The 21,308-nt window shown below is 42.3% G+C and overlaps 1 protein-coding gene across 14 annotated transcripts in view; it reads left to right on the top strand.

The window, feature by feature from the left end:
* The first annotated feature begins 666 nt into the window (after nucleotides 1-666).
* trdn (triadin) overlaps nucleotides 667-21,308 on the top strand; it is a 35,261-nt gene continuing 14,619 nt past the window's right edge. For 7 of the 14 annotated variants that reach the window (XM_026998013.2, XM_026998044.2, XM_026997970.2 and 4 more), the window contains exons 1-9: nucleotides 667-1,050; nucleotides 2,983-3,195; nucleotides 4,161-4,199; nucleotides 8,853-8,906; nucleotides 9,829-9,957; nucleotides 14,047-14,073; nucleotides 14,700-14,726; nucleotides 16,056-16,925; nucleotides 18,074-18,154. In XM_026998013.2, coding sequence (XP_026853814.2) covers nucleotides 1,044-1,050; nucleotides 2,983-3,195; nucleotides 4,161-4,199; nucleotides 8,853-8,906; nucleotides 9,829-9,957; nucleotides 14,047-14,073; nucleotides 14,700-14,726; nucleotides 16,056-16,925; nucleotides 18,074-18,154 — 1,447 coding nt within the window. In that variant the 5' untranslated portion in view covers nucleotides 667-1,043. Of the gene's footprint in view, nucleotides 1,051-2,982; nucleotides 3,196-4,160; nucleotides 4,200-8,044; nucleotides 8,118-8,143; nucleotides 8,167-8,852; nucleotides 8,907-9,828; nucleotides 9,958-14,044; nucleotides 14,074-14,697; nucleotides 14,727-16,053; nucleotides 16,926-18,073; nucleotides 18,155-21,308 lie in introns of those variants that run through there. The other 7 variants (XM_026997988.2, XM_026998006.2, XM_026998054.2 and 4 more) reach the window with 7 other exon arrangements.

Below are 21,308 nucleotides of genomic sequence, written 5' to 3'. Positions count from 1 at the left end.
CCTCCTAAAAACGGTGCAGGAGGATGCTCAGGACTCGGTGGGATGCACTGTGTACAAAGGTAAAATATTCCACCTCTTCATCTGTCCTTTTTATTGCACAAAGCTCAGTTAAATTGCTCACCCAGCCACCTCAGCTTTACAGCCGGGTGACACCTTTTTTTTTTTTTTTTTGTGGATGAGACACACTCCTGCTGAGGAAGCAGCATTGTGGGGACAAAATGCAATTTACTCTTTAAAGATCAAGTGCATTAAATGTCCCATTTGCACAATTTATAAGAAAGGTTGTGCTTGTTTTGTCGGAATATTTAATAAGCTTTGGTAGCTTAGCTCAAGTGGGTTCCATGGCTCTCTTTGAGACGAACAAAATCTGAACCTGTGGGAACTCCAGACAGTTACACGAAGATGTTTGTTGCACTAATGTTTCATTAAAATCTAATGACCTTCATGGAGACAAGAGTGTACTCTTTTGTTTCCTTGTTGCTGTTTTGGACTAAGCTAAGTAGAGACTCTGACTTCTTGGCAACAATACTGTAAACTTTCGGACGCCTCTGTATACGTGTTGCTGGGTTCTCCGCCAACCCGGCTGCTGATAACCCAGCTCACAGGTCACACCCTCTGGCCTAAAAAGGCGAAGCAGAATGCTGCTGCCATGTCTGGGGGCGCTAAGAATAAACTGGCCGGTCCACTCAGGGATAAGGTTACCTCCAGGCCTCCCGTGCTTGCAGACCTCCACCCGGGAAGCGGCGGGAACGATCGTAGGGGGGTTAGGTTTAGCCATTTCAGCTGCGAGCCTAAGCGTTCCGCCGCTCTCGTTGGTGCTCGCAGAAAGGCCACAATCTTCGAAATACCCTTCTCTGGAGCCAGGGGGTGTGGAGGCCCACGCGAGCGACACCGTCGCTGGGTTTTTCCAAACCAAGCCGCTCCGAGCAACAGGTGGCATATTTTTGTGCTTCCTTGTGGGGTTGCAGGATTTTGTCAGGACACTAACAGGATCTTTTAAGAGAAGGACTCTTGCAGTTGGGGATTAACATAGTTTAACAGAGATGGAAGGTACAGTGCATCTTTTTCACATATTCAACTGTGTATTGTGTTATATGTTTCAACTGTGAGAATGAACAGTGCAGAGACATTGTAGTATGTTTGGAGAAGTGCAGCTTACTGCACTGATGAGGAATTTCCTGACCGAAGGCCTCTAAAAATACACTGTATCATATAGCTCATTGCCCAAATGTTATGCTCCTGAAACATGCATGTGATGCCCATGAAGCTTTTAAAGGATCTTCAGATAGGGCCATCAACTGAATTATGCCTCAGCCTGCCTGATAGGGAATATGGCTGCTTAATTCGGTTTACATATCTGGGACTGTGGATAGGTGATATCGGCTCTCAGATATGAAAGTAATTTTAATATGCTTAGAGGGATTGCATGGACATTAAGAATGTCAGACAAACAAAAAACAAAAATCAAAAATCTGTCAATTTTCACACATTATCGAAGCTCTTTCGGAATAAGTTTGAAAATTTCTCCAAAGCTCCGTTCCCTGACTTGAGATGTAGTTATCTCAACATTAATTATTAGTATGATGGAAGGTTGCTAAATGGATTTCAGTCTTGCGTGAAATAGCTTATTGTTGCAGAGGCTTTAAACTGAATTTGATATTCCGATGAAACTGTAAAGACGGTTGGTCAGATGGATGTAAATAAGCTCCAGTAAAGGTGTCAGGGGAGCAGTGTGGTGAGTGTCTGAAGCCCAGCGGTGGACTGTCTGTCTGCTAACTGGCTTCCTTCAACAGCTCCAGCTCACTGGCTGATGTTAGTTGCCATGGATATGAACACAGGGACCCAAGTGTGAGGTCTTCTATCGGAACAGGTGATGAGGGGCAGCCATTTTCTGTTTATTATTTCAACTACTGCTCTGATCCAGAAGGGCTGGTGAGGTCATCCTGTAGCCTAGCACCCAACACTGTGGTTAACATGATAACACCCTTATACTGCTTGGCATAACACACCTAAATACACCTTAGTGTGTGTGTGTGTTGAGCATTAAGAGTTCATTCATAAGGACAAAGGTTTCTGACACAAAATATAGTAGTCCAAGAGGGACTGTTGTTTTTAGTGAGGGGATGACAGAAGAGGCTCTTCATGTGGTCTTCTTGAGTCAGCACGTAAAGGCCAACTCTCTAATTTCTAGTTGGGCAACATGGTGCCACATGACGGGCTCCAACAGGTGGGCCGAGCTGCACGCACGCACGCACACACATGCACGCACACACACACATGCACTTGCGTACACACACACACATACGTGCACACATACATACACCCAAGTGCAGATAGGATTGTTGGCTCTAATGGAGGGTGCACACACACAAGTGAGAATCAAGTGAAAGTGGAGGCAGACTTAAAAGGAATTTCAGGCAGATTTTATCTGCCACAGGTCATCGCAGACAGTGAGCAGAACCCCATCTCCTTTTAGATGTACAACAGATGAGTCACATATCAAATTTAAGAAACCATACACAGAATCACAATGGCTCATACAAGAATCAATTCCCGACTCAGACTAAATTCGGCCGCATTGGACCAAATCAATAAGGGGCTCTGTAAAAGGAACAGTGTTTACAAAGGTCACACACGGTGTGTGTAAGGAATCACTGAGCGGCTATTCAGCCTGCATGGCACCAAGGTTTTATATCCATTTAGAATGAGCCTTTTGACAGGAACAGTCACATCAATACATCTCCCCAACAGATACAAAGGCAGCATTTTTCTTTACTGTGGCCTTGAAGATACTTTAACACTAAGTGATTGATACTGCAGTCATGTAACATTCTTATGGAGCCCTTTTCAGTCGTCTGTTGCTGTGGTGCCCTGGCCAAAAGACAAAGGCCTGAATGTCCGTTTGTCAGGCCTTGTTACGAGCCTCTCATCCCCCCTGCAGGGAGTGAGGCGGTGCCTAAATCCTCCCGTGTGTCTCCACAGTGCGGGGCTCCAGCACCACCACCACAGTGCTCGAGGGCAGGGGCATAGACGCGGCCAGGGCTGTGCCTCGCCCCCCCAGGCGCACCATGAAGGAAGACCTGTACACTACATTCAGCTCACCCATGGCCTGGGTGCTGGTGCTGGCCCTCGTCATCACCTGGTCAGCCGTGGCCATCATCATGTTCGACCTGCTGGACACCAGGAGCCTGGAAGGTAAGCGCAGCTCAGCTCCTCTTCCCTGGCCCATCCCCATGCATCCCGATTCCAGCAGGGTGCCTGGGGGTCGTGCTGCAATGGCTCTCCTGTGGTCAGCCATTGTATATTTTGGTCTGGTTTGGAGCCCAGAGCCGATGAATACAACCATCAGAGGAGCCTGTATCAGCGAGGCACTGACATCGTCTATGGATTGATGCTTAGCGTAAAAATTGCTACGGGTCGGACTAATAGGAGTCTTGGACAAGAAGTTGGAGAGACTACAAAATGCGATAAAGCCTGATGGTTGTTTTCAGGGCTGAGAGTTTATCTAGAGTTCCACTGCGAGTGGGTGCTGGGGGGCAGGGCGGAAGTTTATTGGGCCAGGTCCTGATAGCGCTGACAGTGATTAAGACAGATAGGGTGTTCCATGAGCTGCGTTCACTTTCAGTCAGCAGCAGTCAATGAGCAGGTCAGGTCCTGTCTAGCTTCATTCCTCCTTTGGCCTTTTTTGACAACCACTATACTGCATAATCAGCTGATGAGATTATACATTAGGCAATCTTGCGTATGATGGCTGCATATGGTCACGTTTGATGTGAGATTAAATCAGGATGTTGCTCAGCGAGCTGTTTCAAGACTGTTGAATGTGAATTTTGTGAAAATTGTCATCGCTAAGATGGTTTTTGCAAATGCTATAGTTTCCATATCACATTTCACTCGCATTTCATTTCATTTCAACTCCCCCCCAAAAAGGTCAGATGCCTAGCACACAGAGCACATTTTTGAAAGTGTTTCAAAAGTGGGAGACCTTTTCATATTTAGTGTATTTGTGTAGCTGGGACCAACCCACACCTGGTTAAGTCTCTCTAGCACACTGTACCTGTCTCTGGTGACCACTTTCACTCGCTCATTTCTAATAAGTTTGCCTCCTTTTTCCACCCTGTCCATCCCCATGTGTCATCCTGTTGCCATCCAATAAAAAGCCCATACTTTATACTGTGACGACCCCTGTTTGCCACCTGGTAAAGACTCTCTGCCTGCAGTGAAGTGCTGTTGCCTGAGTCTGTGCGCGTGCGTTTGTGCGTGTGCCTGCCGCTGCCTTCCCCAGCTCCTGTGTACGCGTGTGCATGCATGCAAACAGGGAGCAACTGTTGCCATGCTGCAGTGGATCTGGTGACGGCACTTAACCGACAGTTGTCTTGTATTTCATTAAACACACCTTCACCTCGCATCCTTTCTGCTTTATTAATTCCTCTCTGGTGTGACGCTGTGCCTTTGAGCACCGTTTCTCAGGCTTGGTCACGACGAAATGCTTGCTTCTGTGTTTTCCCTGCTCCCAGCACACCTGAGTCGAGTCATCAGCTCGTTAATGAGCCCTTCATATGCCCTTCTCTGTGTGGCACAGCAGGGAAAGCACCGACGTGTGCAGTATGCGGGGTTCTCGGGGGCCAGCAGTAATCTCCGGCTTCTGGCAACTGTACTGGAATGGTGAAATAAGTACTGTGTACTATCAGATGGAGTCCTTTCTTTTGTACCAAGTTTTTGCTGTACATTCTACAGACAAACTACAGAGCACACACACACACACACACACACACACACACACTCTCTCGCTTTCTCTCCTCTCTCCACTGTCTCTCTCGTTTTCTCTCCTCTCTCTCTCTCTCTCTCTCTCTCTATATATATATATATATATATATATATATATATATATATATATACACACATACACACTGTATTGTAAGTCTCCATGTCTTTTCCACATATGACAGTTGGTCCTGTTTTAGTGAAGGCTATGCAACCACTGTAGTGTTACAGCTCACATAAAGTAAGGGATGTGCAACCCATCTGGTAATAGCACAGTATTTGTGAATGCCACTGCAGCACATAAAAGGCATCATGTCAACTGGATATACTATATACTGCCACTCTGCCCTTCTCTACTGTCCTCTGTAAAATTCTATCATCTGACATTGAAAATCAAGAGGATTCTCACTGCAAGTGCAAAGATTCTCCAAGTACCTTAGCAAAAAAAAAAAAAAAGCTAAATCCCATGTTAAACACCTTAAAGTTTAATGTAATAATATGAATTGCTAGATTAATGCATACTAGTATAGTATATCTCTACTATAATGTAAATGTTCCTTTTTTTTTTAAAAAGTGTTACTAAATAAAAGCTCCTTTATGGATAAACCCTAGTCTGGACCTGCAGTGCCAACAAATAAAGAAAGAAAAACCCTTCATACAGACAATAAAGCATAAGTGTGAGCTGCTACTGTGAGTGTTACTGTACGCAGCAGAGTTCAACCTAGCACATGTAGGGCTGTATTACATACATTTACATGCACATTTAAGGCATTGGGTAGATGTTCTTATCCAGATTTACAAAAGTGCTTTAGTTGTTAAATCAAAATAACATATCCTTAGCCAGAACAAATTGGTTAGAGTCCAAAAATTAAAAGAAATAAGCCAAAATTCCAAACAAACAAACAAAAGCAAAACACACACACAAATCAGCAAGATTCAGTCAGGTTGCAGATCTTCTGGAACAAGACAATACTCAGATTGATACTCAGGTGATACTCAGATGATACTCAGACAATACTCATCATAGCATCATAGGGTTATTGAGCACAGATCAGGGAACATGCAGTTTACTTGGGATGGCAGAGCAAGTTGGTCAACAAAAATCTCAACTTTACATGAACTTCACGTTTCATTTTAGAACTGCTGTCATTGTAGAAAAAGCCCTTATTTTTGTTCCAGCACCATCTTTCTGCATCTTTCAGGTGCAGGGATTTTGTGGTTGGAATTTTACTATACAATACTGCTTAATACTAAACGTACATGTAGTCTAAGGCCTGAAGAAGTAATGGAATTCTGTTAATAAGCTTCACATTAATTGTTTCGGACATTGCTAGTTTTGTTTCCTTCAAAGAGAAGGGGAAGAAATGTGAAAAATTATCTGAAAAATCTGTAGAGACTGAATCAACAAACGCAGTCACTCGAACGTGTGCATGGGTCAACCAAAAAGGTCTTCACGGAGGGTCTTGAGCTTCTTTCATTTAAATTCTGTTCTCAGCATTACTTTAGCAGTGTTAAACCAGACTGTCTAAATTCATTTGAGCTTTTATTGCCAGCATGCTCCTTGCAGCTCTTTCCATCCCATGAAGTTCCACATCGTTCTGTTTAAAGTTAAGTTTGCAATATGGTTTCACAGAGCTACAAATGATTCACCACTCAGGTCAGGTCAGGTGTTGAGAATCAATTAAAACACTGTGGCTTGTCCTGGTTTATTAACTGTGTGGTAGTGACCAGTAAGCCATACTTGCCATGCAGAATGATTCAAATATTCATTTTTATTTTCAGTACTTTGAGAGAAAGAGACCAACTAGATTTGCAGAATTTTAATGCAGTATTCTATGTTGCAGATATGCCAGTTCTTGTCAGAAGAAGGGAAATATAGTTTGTCCTTTCAGTGTACTCGGTGACTACTAATCGAGAGAGGCCCAAGTGGTCATCTTGGGAAAATCGAGATCTTGGGCCGTGTCATGTGGAACCACAGCAAAGAATAATATGCTTCAGCTCAACTAACGCAGCGCTGCGTTTGTAGCCTGAAGTCATTGCCCTGAGGTGGAGCTGCTGAGTTAAACCCAGATAGAACGGCCGTGCTCGCACATAGCACGAAGCAGCAGCAAAGAAACCATCATTAAACAAAATGAATGGGTAAGCATAAGTCATGAAATGCAGTGTGGCTCAATCAATCGCAGCACATCACGATGGCACTGCACCAGGGCATCTGCACAAGGCCAAGGCTTTACAGGCTTTGAGGGTCAAAACTCAGAGGAAACTCTTTTTTTATGCTTCTTTAAAGGCTTGATTCAAAGATTTTTTTGTTGTTCTGTGGCTGTAAGGCCCAGTTCTCGTCCCAAGAGCCTCTCAGAGCACTCTCTCTAGAAGATGTCTCTGATGCTCACTGCCCTTCTTGAAGATCTGGAATTGCCCAGCATACTCTAAGCCTCTATTTAAAAAAATTATATTAATTTTCAGAATTATTACCATAAGGGATGGGGTTTCTCAGTAACCGCACCATGACCATGCTAATATATACAAGTGATTTGTTCTACATTAGCAATGATTGTTTGGGACGTACAATATAGAAGGGCAAAAAAAAAAAATCCCTAAAAACCTTCACATTTAAAAGAAGCCAAAATTTTATTTGCTAGACCAAGGTTGAAACTGAGGGAAAAAACATATTTTACATAAATGGAAGGAAAGATAATCCAGTTAGATGATCAAAATGACAAGCTTAGAGCTGTTTGACTGCGCATTAAAGTCTGCATGTCTCGGCCATGTCAACCATCAACAAATAATCTGTTCAAACACCCAGCTCACTAATTTTATTTCATTTCCTCTGTGACTTTTGAGTCAACGGCACCGAATGAGTAATAAAGATGAAGCCCACATATTGCACTGGTCCTTGCTTACGCATTGCCTCACGCGAGCCACCCAACAAACCGAGTCCAACGGCAGACGAGGAGCAGCATTAGCATTTCTGACTCATGCTTACATTACATCTTAATCTTGAACTTTAGCAGCGGATGAAGTAAAAGACAGCAGTGGTGACTCATGCGAATGAGTTGCCAGGTGACATAGTCTAAGAGCAGCTTTCAGTCTGTCCTCCCAGAGTCCCTCAAATAGCTAAATAAATTCACTTTTAAAGTCTCTCAAGAGTTCTGACTCGAGCCCTCTGCCACACAGAGTGAGTGAGTTTAACGAGTCTGTGCCACTGTCTGTGTTCGAGTCTGGAAGGCACACGCTCTCCTTCTCTCTCTCTCTCGCTCCCTTCCTCTTCTTCTCTCTCCAGACTGGCATCTGCTGTTTACTGGGGCTCTAGCTGCTGAGGCCATGACATGATCATCATAGACAGTGAGAAATGGGTGAGACCAGAGTGTGGGAGCTCTGAGGACAATAATGGATTTTCATGAAGTAGGTTACAAAGTTAATCAAACAAATGTCACTGAATTTATCAGCACTGCATTAACATTTCTATATGGGGCAGTTTTCACAATGACGAGCTGAATTCCGATGAACCCTGCTGGAGGGGATGAAAACAAAACATCTACCATGCTATACAAAATGAAGCCGACCACAGCTTTTAACAGAAAACACTCTACAGTGCATTGTAAAAATGGACCTTTTATGAAAACATCATACAAGGAGGCATAAATTAGGCATAGAAATACAGAATTAAGTTTACTTAATGTCTGCTCAAAATCCATGGAGCAGTGTAATCCCAAAACTATCAAGGCCCAAATTCTTTTTTTTTCCCACCCCCCTGGAAATAAATTTCCTTTTACATTTTGCAGTGGCCAAGCAAATTTTCCTGGGATGAGCTCGGCACAAGCCACTCTGCATCTGTATCGCGTCCAGTGCACATGCCTGGTCCCAATGATTGCCCCAGTGTGCTTATAGTATGTGGTGCCTTCATATGTTTCATCTGCAAGCATGTTCGCTATTACTGTCAGTTTGGAGGCGTTTGATGTGTTGGATGTGCACTGTGCTGTCCAGCCTCTCTCTGTCTTGCTTTGCTGCATGGTCCCCTGGATGGATTCCACCATGGGCTTGTCTACTTGCTGCTGTGCAACTCCTCTGCCTCTGTCTCGTCTTAACAGGACCTCAGCCAGGCCGTCTCAGGAACGCCTTCAGGGAGGCAGGCAGCCTTAGAGGCAAGCCGTCCTATGGATTTACACTTTGAAGTTTTTTGCGGTGGACATTTGTATCACTTCATCAACTAACTACAAAGACTGTATAAGACCTATCTAATTGAGCCCTAACTTACTCATGTAATAAATCATTTCTGCAGTTTCTTTTGTCATGGTGAGTTTGTGTATGTTACAAGGTGCAAGTTTCATAGGAATTTGCAACATCTTAAACCTGCTATCTTGGATGTAAATGAAAATGCCTCTTACTCTCATTGTGGCTTTCATACTCACAACAGAATGACAGATTTGTAACCTGGTTTTGACTACAGACTACAAATTCGCATGCAGTGAATCCTAATGGGAATAGCCACTAACAGGAGAGGGTGCAGTGGCTGAAATAGCGTGAGTCAGGGGAGTTTGGATTCTGTTGCATGCTCTACTCTCATCCCTGCCTAGTGCTGTCTGGCCTGAACACTGCAGCCAGACAGGTTTGAGCAAACATTCACATAGGCAACGCCGAATACCATAGCGACGAGTGTCCCGCACGACCGTGGATGGACAAAGGGAAAGGGGGAAAACCCCAAACCACATGACACACACACACCGGTCCTGCATATGATTCGCAGGCTTCTCACATTCATGGCAGTATCTCATTGTCTAGCCTATTGTTGTTCAGCCGGGCTCTGCGGCAGGTTTGGTTATCGATCAATCAGAAGGACTTTGAAGGAGCGGAGAGCGTGTCTGAGCAAAGAATCAGAATGAAGGAGCAGCTCATGTTGGTTTATGAGTGTTGCTGAGAGGTGATGATGATGCTTGAAAGTGTTCTAATATCTAGCTGTGAAGTGAGCTGGTGTTTCTGACCTTTTCCTTAGCATGTACACAGGAAGTGTATTTTGAACATGTGGGGGTCCTTTTCTGATGTCAGCCTGTTACACAATGCACTCAGGGGGCATTCAGCACATGAGCAAAGATCCCATGAAGACAGTGGACAAGGCCATGGAAGATTCCTCCAACTGGATGAATGCAATCTTGACATTTATGACTAATTTGGTAGCACCAGAGGAAGAGGAACAAGGTATTTTTCATTATAGAGGTGTACACAGTAACAGAACTAACACACAATAACGTGTGGAATGCATCAAAAAAAAAAAAAACCACAGGCAGAGTTTTGATTTGACAAGTCTTGGGAACCAGTAGTCCTTATTATAAACTTGTCCCACTGAGGGTCACTCTTTTTCACCACTGGAGGATATGACACATGTCTAGGGAATGACATTCACACAGAGATTAGGAAACACCACTATCATATCCAAACAGCAGGCCCAGAGGACCCTGTTCAGCACCCATGGGGAACCCATCAGATAGCTGGCATACTGAAATCAGATCAGACTTCTCCTTCTGCGAGGCCTCCGGCTAAAGCCAGCTCCGGCTGTTCCGCTGCAGCCCTGATCCACAGGCTTAGAGGGGCAGGAGAGGTCACTGTCAGCCTGTCTCATCTCTTACTTTATGTGTACCTGACAGAAACGGCCGAAAGAAATTAGCCACCGTAGGCCCCCTTTTGACACAATTAAGGCTGCACAGTATATTGCTTGTTGCTCATTATCACAATATTTGTCTTTGAAACATCGATATCGCACAAGGCTGCAATATTCAAATGGACCCGGTAACCATTCACTATTGTTTTTTTTTACTCTGTGTGATTTGAGCATCCTGACCTTTCTAAATGAATGCTCTTTCTTTTAAGAACCGCATTCAAGAATTGACATTCGCATAATCCGATAAAATGTAAATCATTTTGTTCAAAATAATACAGATGAATTTTCACGGATGGATTTTTAATATATTGCAAAGCATATCACAGTCACATTATGCAGCAGTATAATCGCAATATAGTATTGTTGATCATACCCCCCCCCCCCCCCAACACACACCTCACCTCAACCAGTACAGAGAAGGGTGTGATGTGATTATCTGATTGTGCATGAGGTGTCTTGTTGATAAGAGGAATAATATAGAATGGAACATTGTTTTCCAGCCTTACCCCTCATGGAAGACATTTGAGACAGAAGAATAAGACTGTGTATCCAGGAGTGCAAAACCGTATGCTGTGTGCCACATTTGTGAATGTTCCAAACTAAAAATAAAGTCACTCAAAAAAAAGGACAATCTGCCTTTCTCTAAGTCACTTTCATAATGTCTGTTTCTATTTGGGGAATGCCTGTTGTCATTTAGTACTATACAATATTGCAGAGTACACAGTTCCATCGCATTATGAGTCACATGAGTGAAGGGAATAATAGTAAAAGAATGGATGCTGTCATAGCATGTAACTCAAGAGCACATTAGCGCCACGGCTAGGCTAGTCATTAAATTCCTTAACTCATCATCAATACTGCAAGTACCAGAAGGCTGAGCGGTACCAACCCACGCCGAATAGGTTCTACACAGAAGACCATTGGAGCAGTATATCCTTTAATGTGCACTGTCCCTTTAAGGACCACCCGATGCTCAGAGTAAAACCTCCAGTCCCCCTCCTGCCCTGTTTAACTCTGGAGGCTAATGGGAGGCTGAGGCCTTTTTTAAGCATTCTCGCATAGTCTTGGATTGAACCACAAATGCACTTTAGAGAGATATAAAGCTCCCGTACAGAGGAGCTTAGGCCCTCTCAGATCAGACTTTCATTCCAAACTAGCATTTTGTGGGTGCCTAGATTGGACTCAGTGGTGTGGGTTTATTCCACTTTTTGACCTTGATTTGAAATCAAAAGGGTGCAGTTTCAGGACTGATCTAGAAACATACACTTGCCCTAGTAGACCATCCGAAGCATCTGAAGGCTAGCTGGTGGAAGTACAGCAAACTAACAGCTTGGACAACAGTACTTTGCCAAGAACTGCAGAATTCTCATTTTTATATATATATATATATAAAATTGCAAACGACTATCGGCTATTTGGCCTGTAACACGTAACACCAGTCTACTGACCTGAGAAGTTAAATCTTATTTAACTCTAATTATTTTGTACTGCTTTTAGAGAATCTTCCGTCTAAATTTCTCAGAAGAATCTAGTTCCTTTCACTCTTACACTGTCCCCATAAGAGTGAAATCTATAAATAAGATTCAGCGTGTCCTGAGTCAAAGCACACAAGTCTAAATTTACCCTGCTTCTATAAGTTCAGACACATACAGTTAGACTAATACAATTTTAAAATAAAAAGTACGTTTAGGTGGAAGGAAGGGGAAGGCCTTTATTTAATCCCTAATGTCTTGTTAATGTGTAGAATTACAGTATATTATGAGTACATGCAAATTAATGATGAATTGAAGCATAATAAAGATTCAATCTACTTACAAAAGAGCCTATTCATTGAAAACCTTGGATCAGCTATAAATGTTTAATGTTGTATCCAATGGAAAAGCTTAATCTAATTAATAAATCTCATTACATAATGGATAATATGATATTTCTAATGTATAAGCAGGTGCAGTAAATTATCTCTTCATGCCGTATCAATATATTTACATATTTAACTTATCAGTACTGACCAAGTGTAAATCATAGTGCTGGCAGTAATAATAATAATGGCATCTGGAATCTGATCTGAGGTCAGGAATAAGATCTGAGGAAGGAATAAGAGTGAGTCCTGTGTAGCAATAGTAGGCTGAGGCAATGAAACCAAAAGCTCTGTAGCATACACGCTAAACTCCCTCCCACCACAATGACCCACTGACATCAGTGAGCTCCCTATACATGTTATGTGCCAGTGTGTGTGTTTGGGTGCATGTATGCGAGCATTTGTGTATGTATGTGTGCATATGTGTGTGTGTGTGTGTGTGTGTGTGTGTGTGTGTGTGTGTTTGGTAGTGTTTTTCAAATAAAAAGGGGCTCTGGATTTACTGTAAATGCTAACGAGCTGTGAGTGTCAAGGACATTAAGATGATTCCACTCTAACTTGGAGCAACACAGTTGGTGCAGAAAAACTCCTTTCTAAGCAAAATCAGGTCAAGACAAGTTAGGTCATTAAAACACTGGAGAGAAACATTCTGGCTTGCAGTACAAATAACAGTGAAACATGCAGCTCCTCAGTGGAGCACGTCCGGATTTATGCACAGATCTCCCAGGGGAAATCCCCGGCTTGTCAAACCAAACCTCTCCGTTGACTACCGTGCTAATGAATTAATCCTAATCACTCATTCACACTTAATCACATGTAACATGAGTCATCTGGCATGGACAGTATGCTCCATAAGTACAGGGGACGTCAATATTAGCCATATTGTTTGGCTAATATGAATAATATGCAGCAAAATTGTAAAATATTCTATTAAATTTATGGAAATCTTGGGAGCCGATGTGCTGTTCTTTGGGACTATTCTCATTAAGGTGAGAATATACATTGGGAAATTTGATTAGTGTGGCTTAGACCGCTTAGAATTCAGTGCCACTGATTAGGCACACATAACTCACACAACTCAGTGACATAACTGTGTGTTAAAAGCCTTTAATTTAGCCTGTTCTTGTGTTTGCTGTTTGAAGGTTGATATGCATAAACAAAATGGAGATGCAATAAATTTAGATGAATAAACAGCAAGCAATGTTGTCACTAAAATGATCTGTCACAGTACTTATGTTCAGCTGAACTGGGCAGTATATCCACAAAATAACCAATCATTTTGCCTCATATTCACCTCTAATGACAATATATACATAATCAACATAGAAAAATCATAAGCTCTGTACCCATATGTATGGAGAGTACTTGTGCCACAAGATGAACTGACACAATATACCTGGTTTGCTATTAGCTGTTCAGTCCCACTGTTATGTGAGCCATGCAAACCATTGCTGTGGTTTTAGCTGTTCCCAGGTATTAACTGCTACCTTAATTCGCACATTGCTATTTACCTTTTATCTTTGTCATGGTGCATTTAACAGCATAATATTAATGTGGTGTGTGTGTGTGTGTGTGTGTGTGTGTGTGTATGTGAGACACTTCTGTTTTGTGGAGCTACCACTCCTTCTCCGGCTGTTCGGATATTTGAGAGGTCAGGAACAGGCTGCCATTTGCTGAGCCTAGCCTCTTCCCCTCTCTGATCTACATTCATTATTTACTCTTTCTGCTCCCATTAACGTTTCTCTCTCACCTCTTTCCTCTTTCCCCACAGAGGAATGGCATTCAGTGAAGAAAAAAGGTTCGTATGTAGGGCTTGGTCTTTTGTTTAAGCTTCTTTCAAGCTTATACTTATGACATGAATGGAAGCTCATTTTTATGCAAGAAGACACTAATGCTACATGTCCAACAAGCTCAAGCTCAAGTCTACACACACACCAACACTCAGCTAATGGATTGTATTTAAGAGGAAGCAATTCAAATCTGGCTAAATTAAAATCTGGCCAAACTGACCTCACACCTCACTAGCAACTGAATTTTTTAAAAGAAAATATATAGTATTCAGGTGCCAAATCTTCATGTGGATGGTGAAGACCAACAATGCTGAATGTTTTCAAGTGTACTTAAATGTCTTGTTACATGTGCTTAACTTTTAAAGTATCAGCAACACAAGCTCATGCCAAATGGCCCAGTGTATGTGACGAGGCATAGTGGGGCTGGCATAAATAAAATAACACAAGTCAAAGTGTGTGTGTGTGTGTGTGTGTGTGTGTGTGTGTGTGTGTGTGTGTGTGTGTGTGTGTTTGGAGATAGTAGTGCTTAGCCTTTATTAAGCATGTCCATAAATCACATTGCTCTCAATTTTTGTTTTCAAATATATAATTACTGCATAACTGAATATCATGGAAATCATTCCCCTGCCTCTAGGGGAATTCCTACCACCAAGGAAAAAAGGTTTGTAAACCCATAAATCCCTTGAAACCAGTCAGAGGGTATGAGGCTATTGATTAATCTATTAAAATTGCACCTCAGTCTTTCTTTTATTTTTGAAACATTTTAAGTGTGTAAATAGTAAATTATAACTAACGTCATGAACAAACCTCTTACCAGCATTTTTGACAGCATGTGTTTTGCACAAATAAATTGAAGACTGACAGATTTTGGAATTGTTGCTAGTGGAAGTTTGTTTTTCTTCCTTCCAGAAATGTTGTTGTTTTTCTCATAACAGCAACAAAATGAGCAAACCTGGTTGGCATGTCAACGAGCACCTAATCAGTGTTAAAGCACCAAGCATGTCACTCCATCATCCATTACCAGCTTGATGAGCTGATCATTAAATCACGTCTTAGTGCCCAAAATGGTGCAGCTAAGATGGCAAACATCTAAAAACCATTATCAGTTTAGGCTGCAGCTAATTTAGTTTACATAATGAACAGCAGAGTGACTAAAATCTCACTTTTGTGGCTGTGATGACTGTTTGGGTATTTTTGTATTTATATGTAATGGAATGCTGTTTTTTTTTTTTTTGCTTTTTTTTTTGTAAATTATACTTTTGAAGTTTTGAATTTGTTTTTCTTAATCACATACTTGGGCTCTCCAAGCGACATTCAATATATAGTTTTCACAGTTATAGCAGATAATGAAGTTGCTCTTCATACTGACAGTGTTAATTATATACAGAGTCATGCAAGGGTTCCATTAACATATATGGCAAAGACAAGGTCATCTTTTTTTCTCACACACAAAAAAAAAGAGTAAAGAGTCAAAATCTAAAACCATGCTGCCTCTGGGTAGGGTTATTGAGTCATGCATTAAGCGAGCACCTGCGTGTCTGTGTAATTCCACCGCAATGCTAAGCAGAGTCCGGCACTTTCCCCTATGTGTCTGTTATGTCATCTCCCTACTCCCAGCAAATGTTACAGGAAACCAATCCATTAACTATATAGCTACATCATCTAACCAAGGATGCATGTGTTTGTATGCATGAACCAGTTCACACTGTTTAATCTCACATTCGTCTTAAGCCACATCCTGCAAACTGTGTCGGCAGATGATAAAAACACCTACACACTGGCTGCACACGCACGCTCCGAATCTTTCTGCATTATACACCGAGTTCGTCTTCATAGATATAAGCATCGTTATAGGTCTGAGGAAATGTTCACTGCATTATGCACATCTGATAAAATGTTATAGAATTATATATTCGGAACATTTTTGGAGCTGTTTTCTTGCTTTGTGGCTCATTTATTCTGAACTGCGATAAACAAATGCATGGTTTAGTTACAGAGTTGCAGGCCAAGGAGATGATTGAGAAGGAAGAAGAAGAGAAGAAACAACAAGAGAAAGAGGAAGAGGAGGAGGAGGAAGAGGAGCAAGCTGGAGCAGCAGTAAAGGCTAAAACAAAGCCTGCGAAAACAAGAACGAAAGAAAGGAAAGAGCCCACAGCAGAGACCAAGAGGGTCAAGGCCGCCGCCGCCGAGGGGCAAAAAGCCACAGCAGAAGCAGACGAGGCAGAGGAAGGGGACGAGGAAGCCATTACTGGCTCTGTGGAACCTGTAGTAGCTGCCGACAAAAAGTCAAAAGAAGAGGCAGCAGAACCTGCCGATGAAGAGGCAGAGGAAGAGGAGCAAGCCGCCGCTACCGCAGTAACTGCCGGTGTGGCCGACGAGGACGAGGCAGGCGAAGCCGTCGAGGAGGCTTCAGCCGAAGGTGATGAAGGAGCTGCCCGCAAAGAGGAAAGAAGAGACGACGAGGTCACTGAGAGTGACGAGGAAGAAGAGGCGATTACGGTTCCCAAAGCAGCACACAAAAAAGACAAAGACAACGGGGAGAAGGATGAAGCGTCTGACGTTACCGATGGCAAAGCAGCCAATGAGGAAGACGAGAAGGGTGAGGAAGACTTCAAAGTCAGAGATATGGCGGAAACTGCAGAAAGGAAAGACGAGCCCGACAAAGTAACCGAACCGGTCACCGCTGACGCCACAGCCGTGGATGATGATACAAGAGATGATGACCAAAAAGATAAAGATGACCAAACTGAAGACAAGGAAGATGAGAAGGAAGAAGAAAAGACTCTCACCGTTGATACTGACCTTGAGCTGCAAACCAAAGATGACACAACAGTCACTGGAATTCCAGATCAGGAAACCGGTAAGGGGAAAAATTGATGATGTAGAACTAATATGGATGGATGTGGATAGTGACGAAGATGACAGGGACATAGCTAATAACAAGTCTGTTCATTTAGCTTACAAAGTGAACAGCAGAACTGATGGTTAGGATACTCCTTCCAATGACAGTTACAAGTTAGACAGTGAAGTCAGCGACAGGCACGACAAGGAAATCACTTACTTTAGCTGAAGCTAACAACAGAGTCTCTGATGACGAGCCCAAAATTGGCAGTGAACTGACAGATGATCATACCACAAATGGCACTCTAGATCTTATATCGACAACTATTGGAGAAACGGAGAGGAAAGTGGACACCGTAGAGAGAGTGACCGAGGACTCAAAATTAGTTGATGATATTTCAGAGGCAAAGGAAGCCGAGGCAGAGAAGAAAATTAGGAGGTGGGATGGAAGGATCTGGAACATGAGGAGCCAAACCATAACAACAAACCAGGGAGGACTGACAAGACTGACAACCTACCACCTGAGAGATGATTATAATTACTAATACAACAGAGTCCCAGTCCCCTTCACAGTGTGAAGATCAACTTAAATGAAAGAGAGAGTGTTTATTGTGATACTCACTCTACCATTTAACAATGATCTTTGTGTTACTGTGCTTTGTGTTGCAGTGTAATCAGTAGCTAGCTTCTCTACTCTACAGTACCACTTCACAGTGTGGACCCACCTAGATGAATGTTTTTCATAAGTTTCTTCACATTTCAAAATACGAAATAAATTCTGGTATGACATAACCAGTGAAAGATAATGTCCATGTATGAATTCATCTCCAAAACAAAAATGTTACATGTAAAATGTTCTCATTTAAAAGTTTAGTCCACCAAGTGCTTAGCATATATTTGTTTTTCCCAATGTAGAAGTGAAGTTACTGACTTGCATTAGTAGAACCGCATTAGGTCTGCACTGATGGGTGAGGATGCTGTTAGCAAGCTGTTCATTTTTAATGACTTTTCATTATTTTAGGGATTATTTTTACTTAAGTCATCAATCCAATCGAGGTTTGTAGGTTCTGTTTGATTATTATTATTACTATTATTATTATTATTATTATTACTACTACTATTATTATTATTAGGCATTGTTTCTTCAACTGTCTTATGTATATACAGATACCAAAAAATTAGAGGATGAAGAAAAGAAGACAGAGCAGGAAGTTGAGGAAGATGAGAATGAGAAAGAAAAGCATGCAGGTGATGAATCGTCAAACCCAGACCCCGAACATGTAGCATTTCAGACAAATCTGGGAATTGCTCATGAGAATGCAGCATGACTTTTACAACTGAAGGTCTGATGTAGCATTTCAAACAGAATCATAAGCAACTGCATGAGCTGCCTTACCCTCTTCATGAAAATCTACTAGTTCCATGCCTAGTCCCACGCGCCAGGTCCTAAGGCCTGTAGGGAGACAGATCTGTGGGAGCGGCACTGTGGTTTGAACAGGTAAATTCAGCAAATAAATAAAGTTAATGAAATTATTTCATCCATATTCCAAATTTTCATGGTACGTTGTTCACCCTTGGAGTAGTGAAGACAGCTTCAGCGATTTCACTGAGCTTCATATGCAGCACATCAATGGAAATGTCACGAAACAGAAATTTTGCGAATACAATTAACTGGCAGAATTGATTGACTTCAATTAACAAATTCTTAGCATAACTCAACTTTTAGAATTAAGTGAAAAGTTCTAATAGTTAGTAGTGAATTCACAGAGCTTTCAGGGAGCGGTATAAGTAAGAGGAAGCGACAACAAGATGCCAAAGTGTGTGTGCGTGTGTGTGTGTGTGTGTGTGTGTGTGTGCGTGCGTGCGTGCGTGCGTGCGTGTGTGTGTGTGTGTGTGTGTGTGTGTGTGTGTGTGTCCTCCACATTTCTCCATTCCTGCTGTTCCTGCGGAAGGATGTTCATGTCTGTTTGGTATGACTCGGGTTTTCTGTGTTGAAATATTATAAAGGGGGAAAAAAAGAGGCAAAAATAGGACTCACAAGATTGCTAATAATAGTTCTACATATACATATAGATGGATGCATAATTATAGATTTTTAAGGCCAGAATATAATTGGATGATACATATGAGCAATAAATAGGTTGGGTGTTTGAGATTAGCGACAAACTGTACGCTGAAAGTTCACAGAGAAATGAAAGGACACAGTGCTTCCCTCCAACACGATGAATTCTCCCCTTGTTCCTGTTGACATATTGACAGTTATTCGCTTTGCCAGCAACCCGTGTAAGGGACAAATGTATAATCCCAGTTGCCATGACCACAGCCTTGATTGCTTTGCTCCTCCTAAAGCAGTTGACTTGTGTTTTATTGTCCACATTATGAACTGCATGAACTCATAGCTAGTCTCTGTGCTTCTCCATGTCTTCTGATGTTGAATGCACATAGCACTCTCCGTATTGCCCGTTTCAAGGATCTTAGCCAGTATTCTGTTCCTGTATCTTGACAGTTATTGGCCTTCATGTCTTGGATCACTAGTATCACTGGTAAACCCCATCGAGCAAGGTCCATCATAACTCAGTGTCAGTGTCTGCCTTCTGTTGTGATTCTCCCGTTTTATCATTGCACCTAAAATGGAGATTAGATAGCCAACCCATGAACCTAAGTTAGAATGGAATTGAAATCTCATGGCATGTGAAACTAAGGGTCGACATCCTGACGGCGGCAGCGATGAAGCCTGATGGCCTCTGTGTGAAACCGTGGAGGTGTCAGGCTTTCTGTCTGCGCTCGAGAGAGCAAGGCGTGCAGAGCGACCACCCACGCAGAGGCGCAGCCAGAGACGGACATGCGAGCGCATCCGAGACGGAGTCAGGTGTTCCGCTCCAGACGGAGTTGAAGATGTTGACACATGCAGTGTTGAGAAGCGCATCCTTCTGGGTTGCTTCTATAGCCATCTTAGGTCTCGGGTGCTTTGAGTTGTTGGCAGTTTACAGCAATACATGAGTGTTGTTGTTTTTTACCTCTCATATGCAGTTTCTTTTTAGCTGCACAGAATCACTTTTTAAAAAATGTTTAGGCTATAATTAGGCTACGTCTGCGATCCGCTCCCTCCCCAAAACAGCCAGTCGATCACCGCTAATCCACAGACCACACACCCCTCGGATGCCGTGCCAATGTACTAACACTCTTCACCTATGAACTGATTTCTTCCCTACATATACTCACTGTGTGGCATGTTCACATTGTGAAATAGGGTTTTGCTCTGGGTCCTGCTTCTGAATATTCTGGCCCAGACCCCCCTGATGAGCATCTCTATGCCTTCTGGATAGTGTTTTTTTTTACCTCTGCCTTCTGATTTCCTGGTGTTTTACTTAGCCTGTCTGGTTTCCTGTGTGGTGTTTTTTTGTTTTGTTTTTTCCCCGTGCCCCAATATTCTTCCACCTTTTAAATGGATCCCCTTGCCTGACCCAGTTCCTGATACTACTGCTTATTTGACTAAACTGTCACCTAAATATAAATATTTAATATAAACACCAGTTAGAATGTGTTTATTGTAACAACTAGTCATTGCTAATTTGAGTTCAAATGTGGGAGACAGTGCGCTTCTCTGTGATTCAGAATAAAAACTAGGCTTGATCTTAACTCACAGAGACTTCAGCAAGTAAGCCTCGAGCCATGCCGGGGAGGAACATCTCCCTTTCCCTTATCTCATTCTCTATCAAGAATCTCCTGCTATTATCTGCAAGCAGTGCAACTCTCATATAACACATTGAGATGTTTGTATGGAACAACACCATCTCACTTGCAGAGCGAGTTTGATGGAACACATTTTCATAAACCGTTTTAGATGCAATTTCCTCAGCAGTATTTTCAATCCATATCTGTGATTTGCAATATTTCTTTTCAGTCTGTTTCTTTCCGTGTCTACCATTCAGACACAGATGCTGTGCATTCAAAGAAATCCTTCAGGAAAGGATTTGGGATCGAGTGTCTAACTTGTCACCCGTTAATTCTCTTTTGAGTGTGAGGGACACACAAACCCTCTAAATCCGGTACAAGAGACATGTGGGAAGGGTTTTAGTGACAGGAGATATGGTCCTTAGATTTGTACTTGACTATACAACAGATGAAAGGCCTAATTGAAGACAGAGTGAGATTACATGTGACACTGATGTTCTGTGCTTAGATAAAGTGAACATTTCAGAGCATTCTCCTGGCTTGCACTTTTCAGATGCTCAAGCCTACTTTTTTAAGAGGTTGTCATTTCGTGGATCAATTTTAACCATTCTTTCTAGGGTTACCATCGGCAGTACCGTAACATCACTTATACAATGGCCAGGATCGGCCATCCCTGTAAATGTGATTCATTTGATGAATATTTGATTGCATTGAAATATTTTATTTC

This window comes from Electrophorus electricus, chromosome 3 (genome assembly GCF_013358815.1).
Source record: "Electrophorus electricus isolate fEleEle1 chromosome 3, fEleEle1.pri, whole genome shotgun sequence".
NCBI classification, from domain to species: Eukaryota; Metazoa; Chordata; class Actinopteri; order Gymnotiformes; family Gymnotidae; genus Electrophorus; species Electrophorus electricus.
This window is presented reverse-complemented; position numbering and strand designations above follow the sequence as displayed.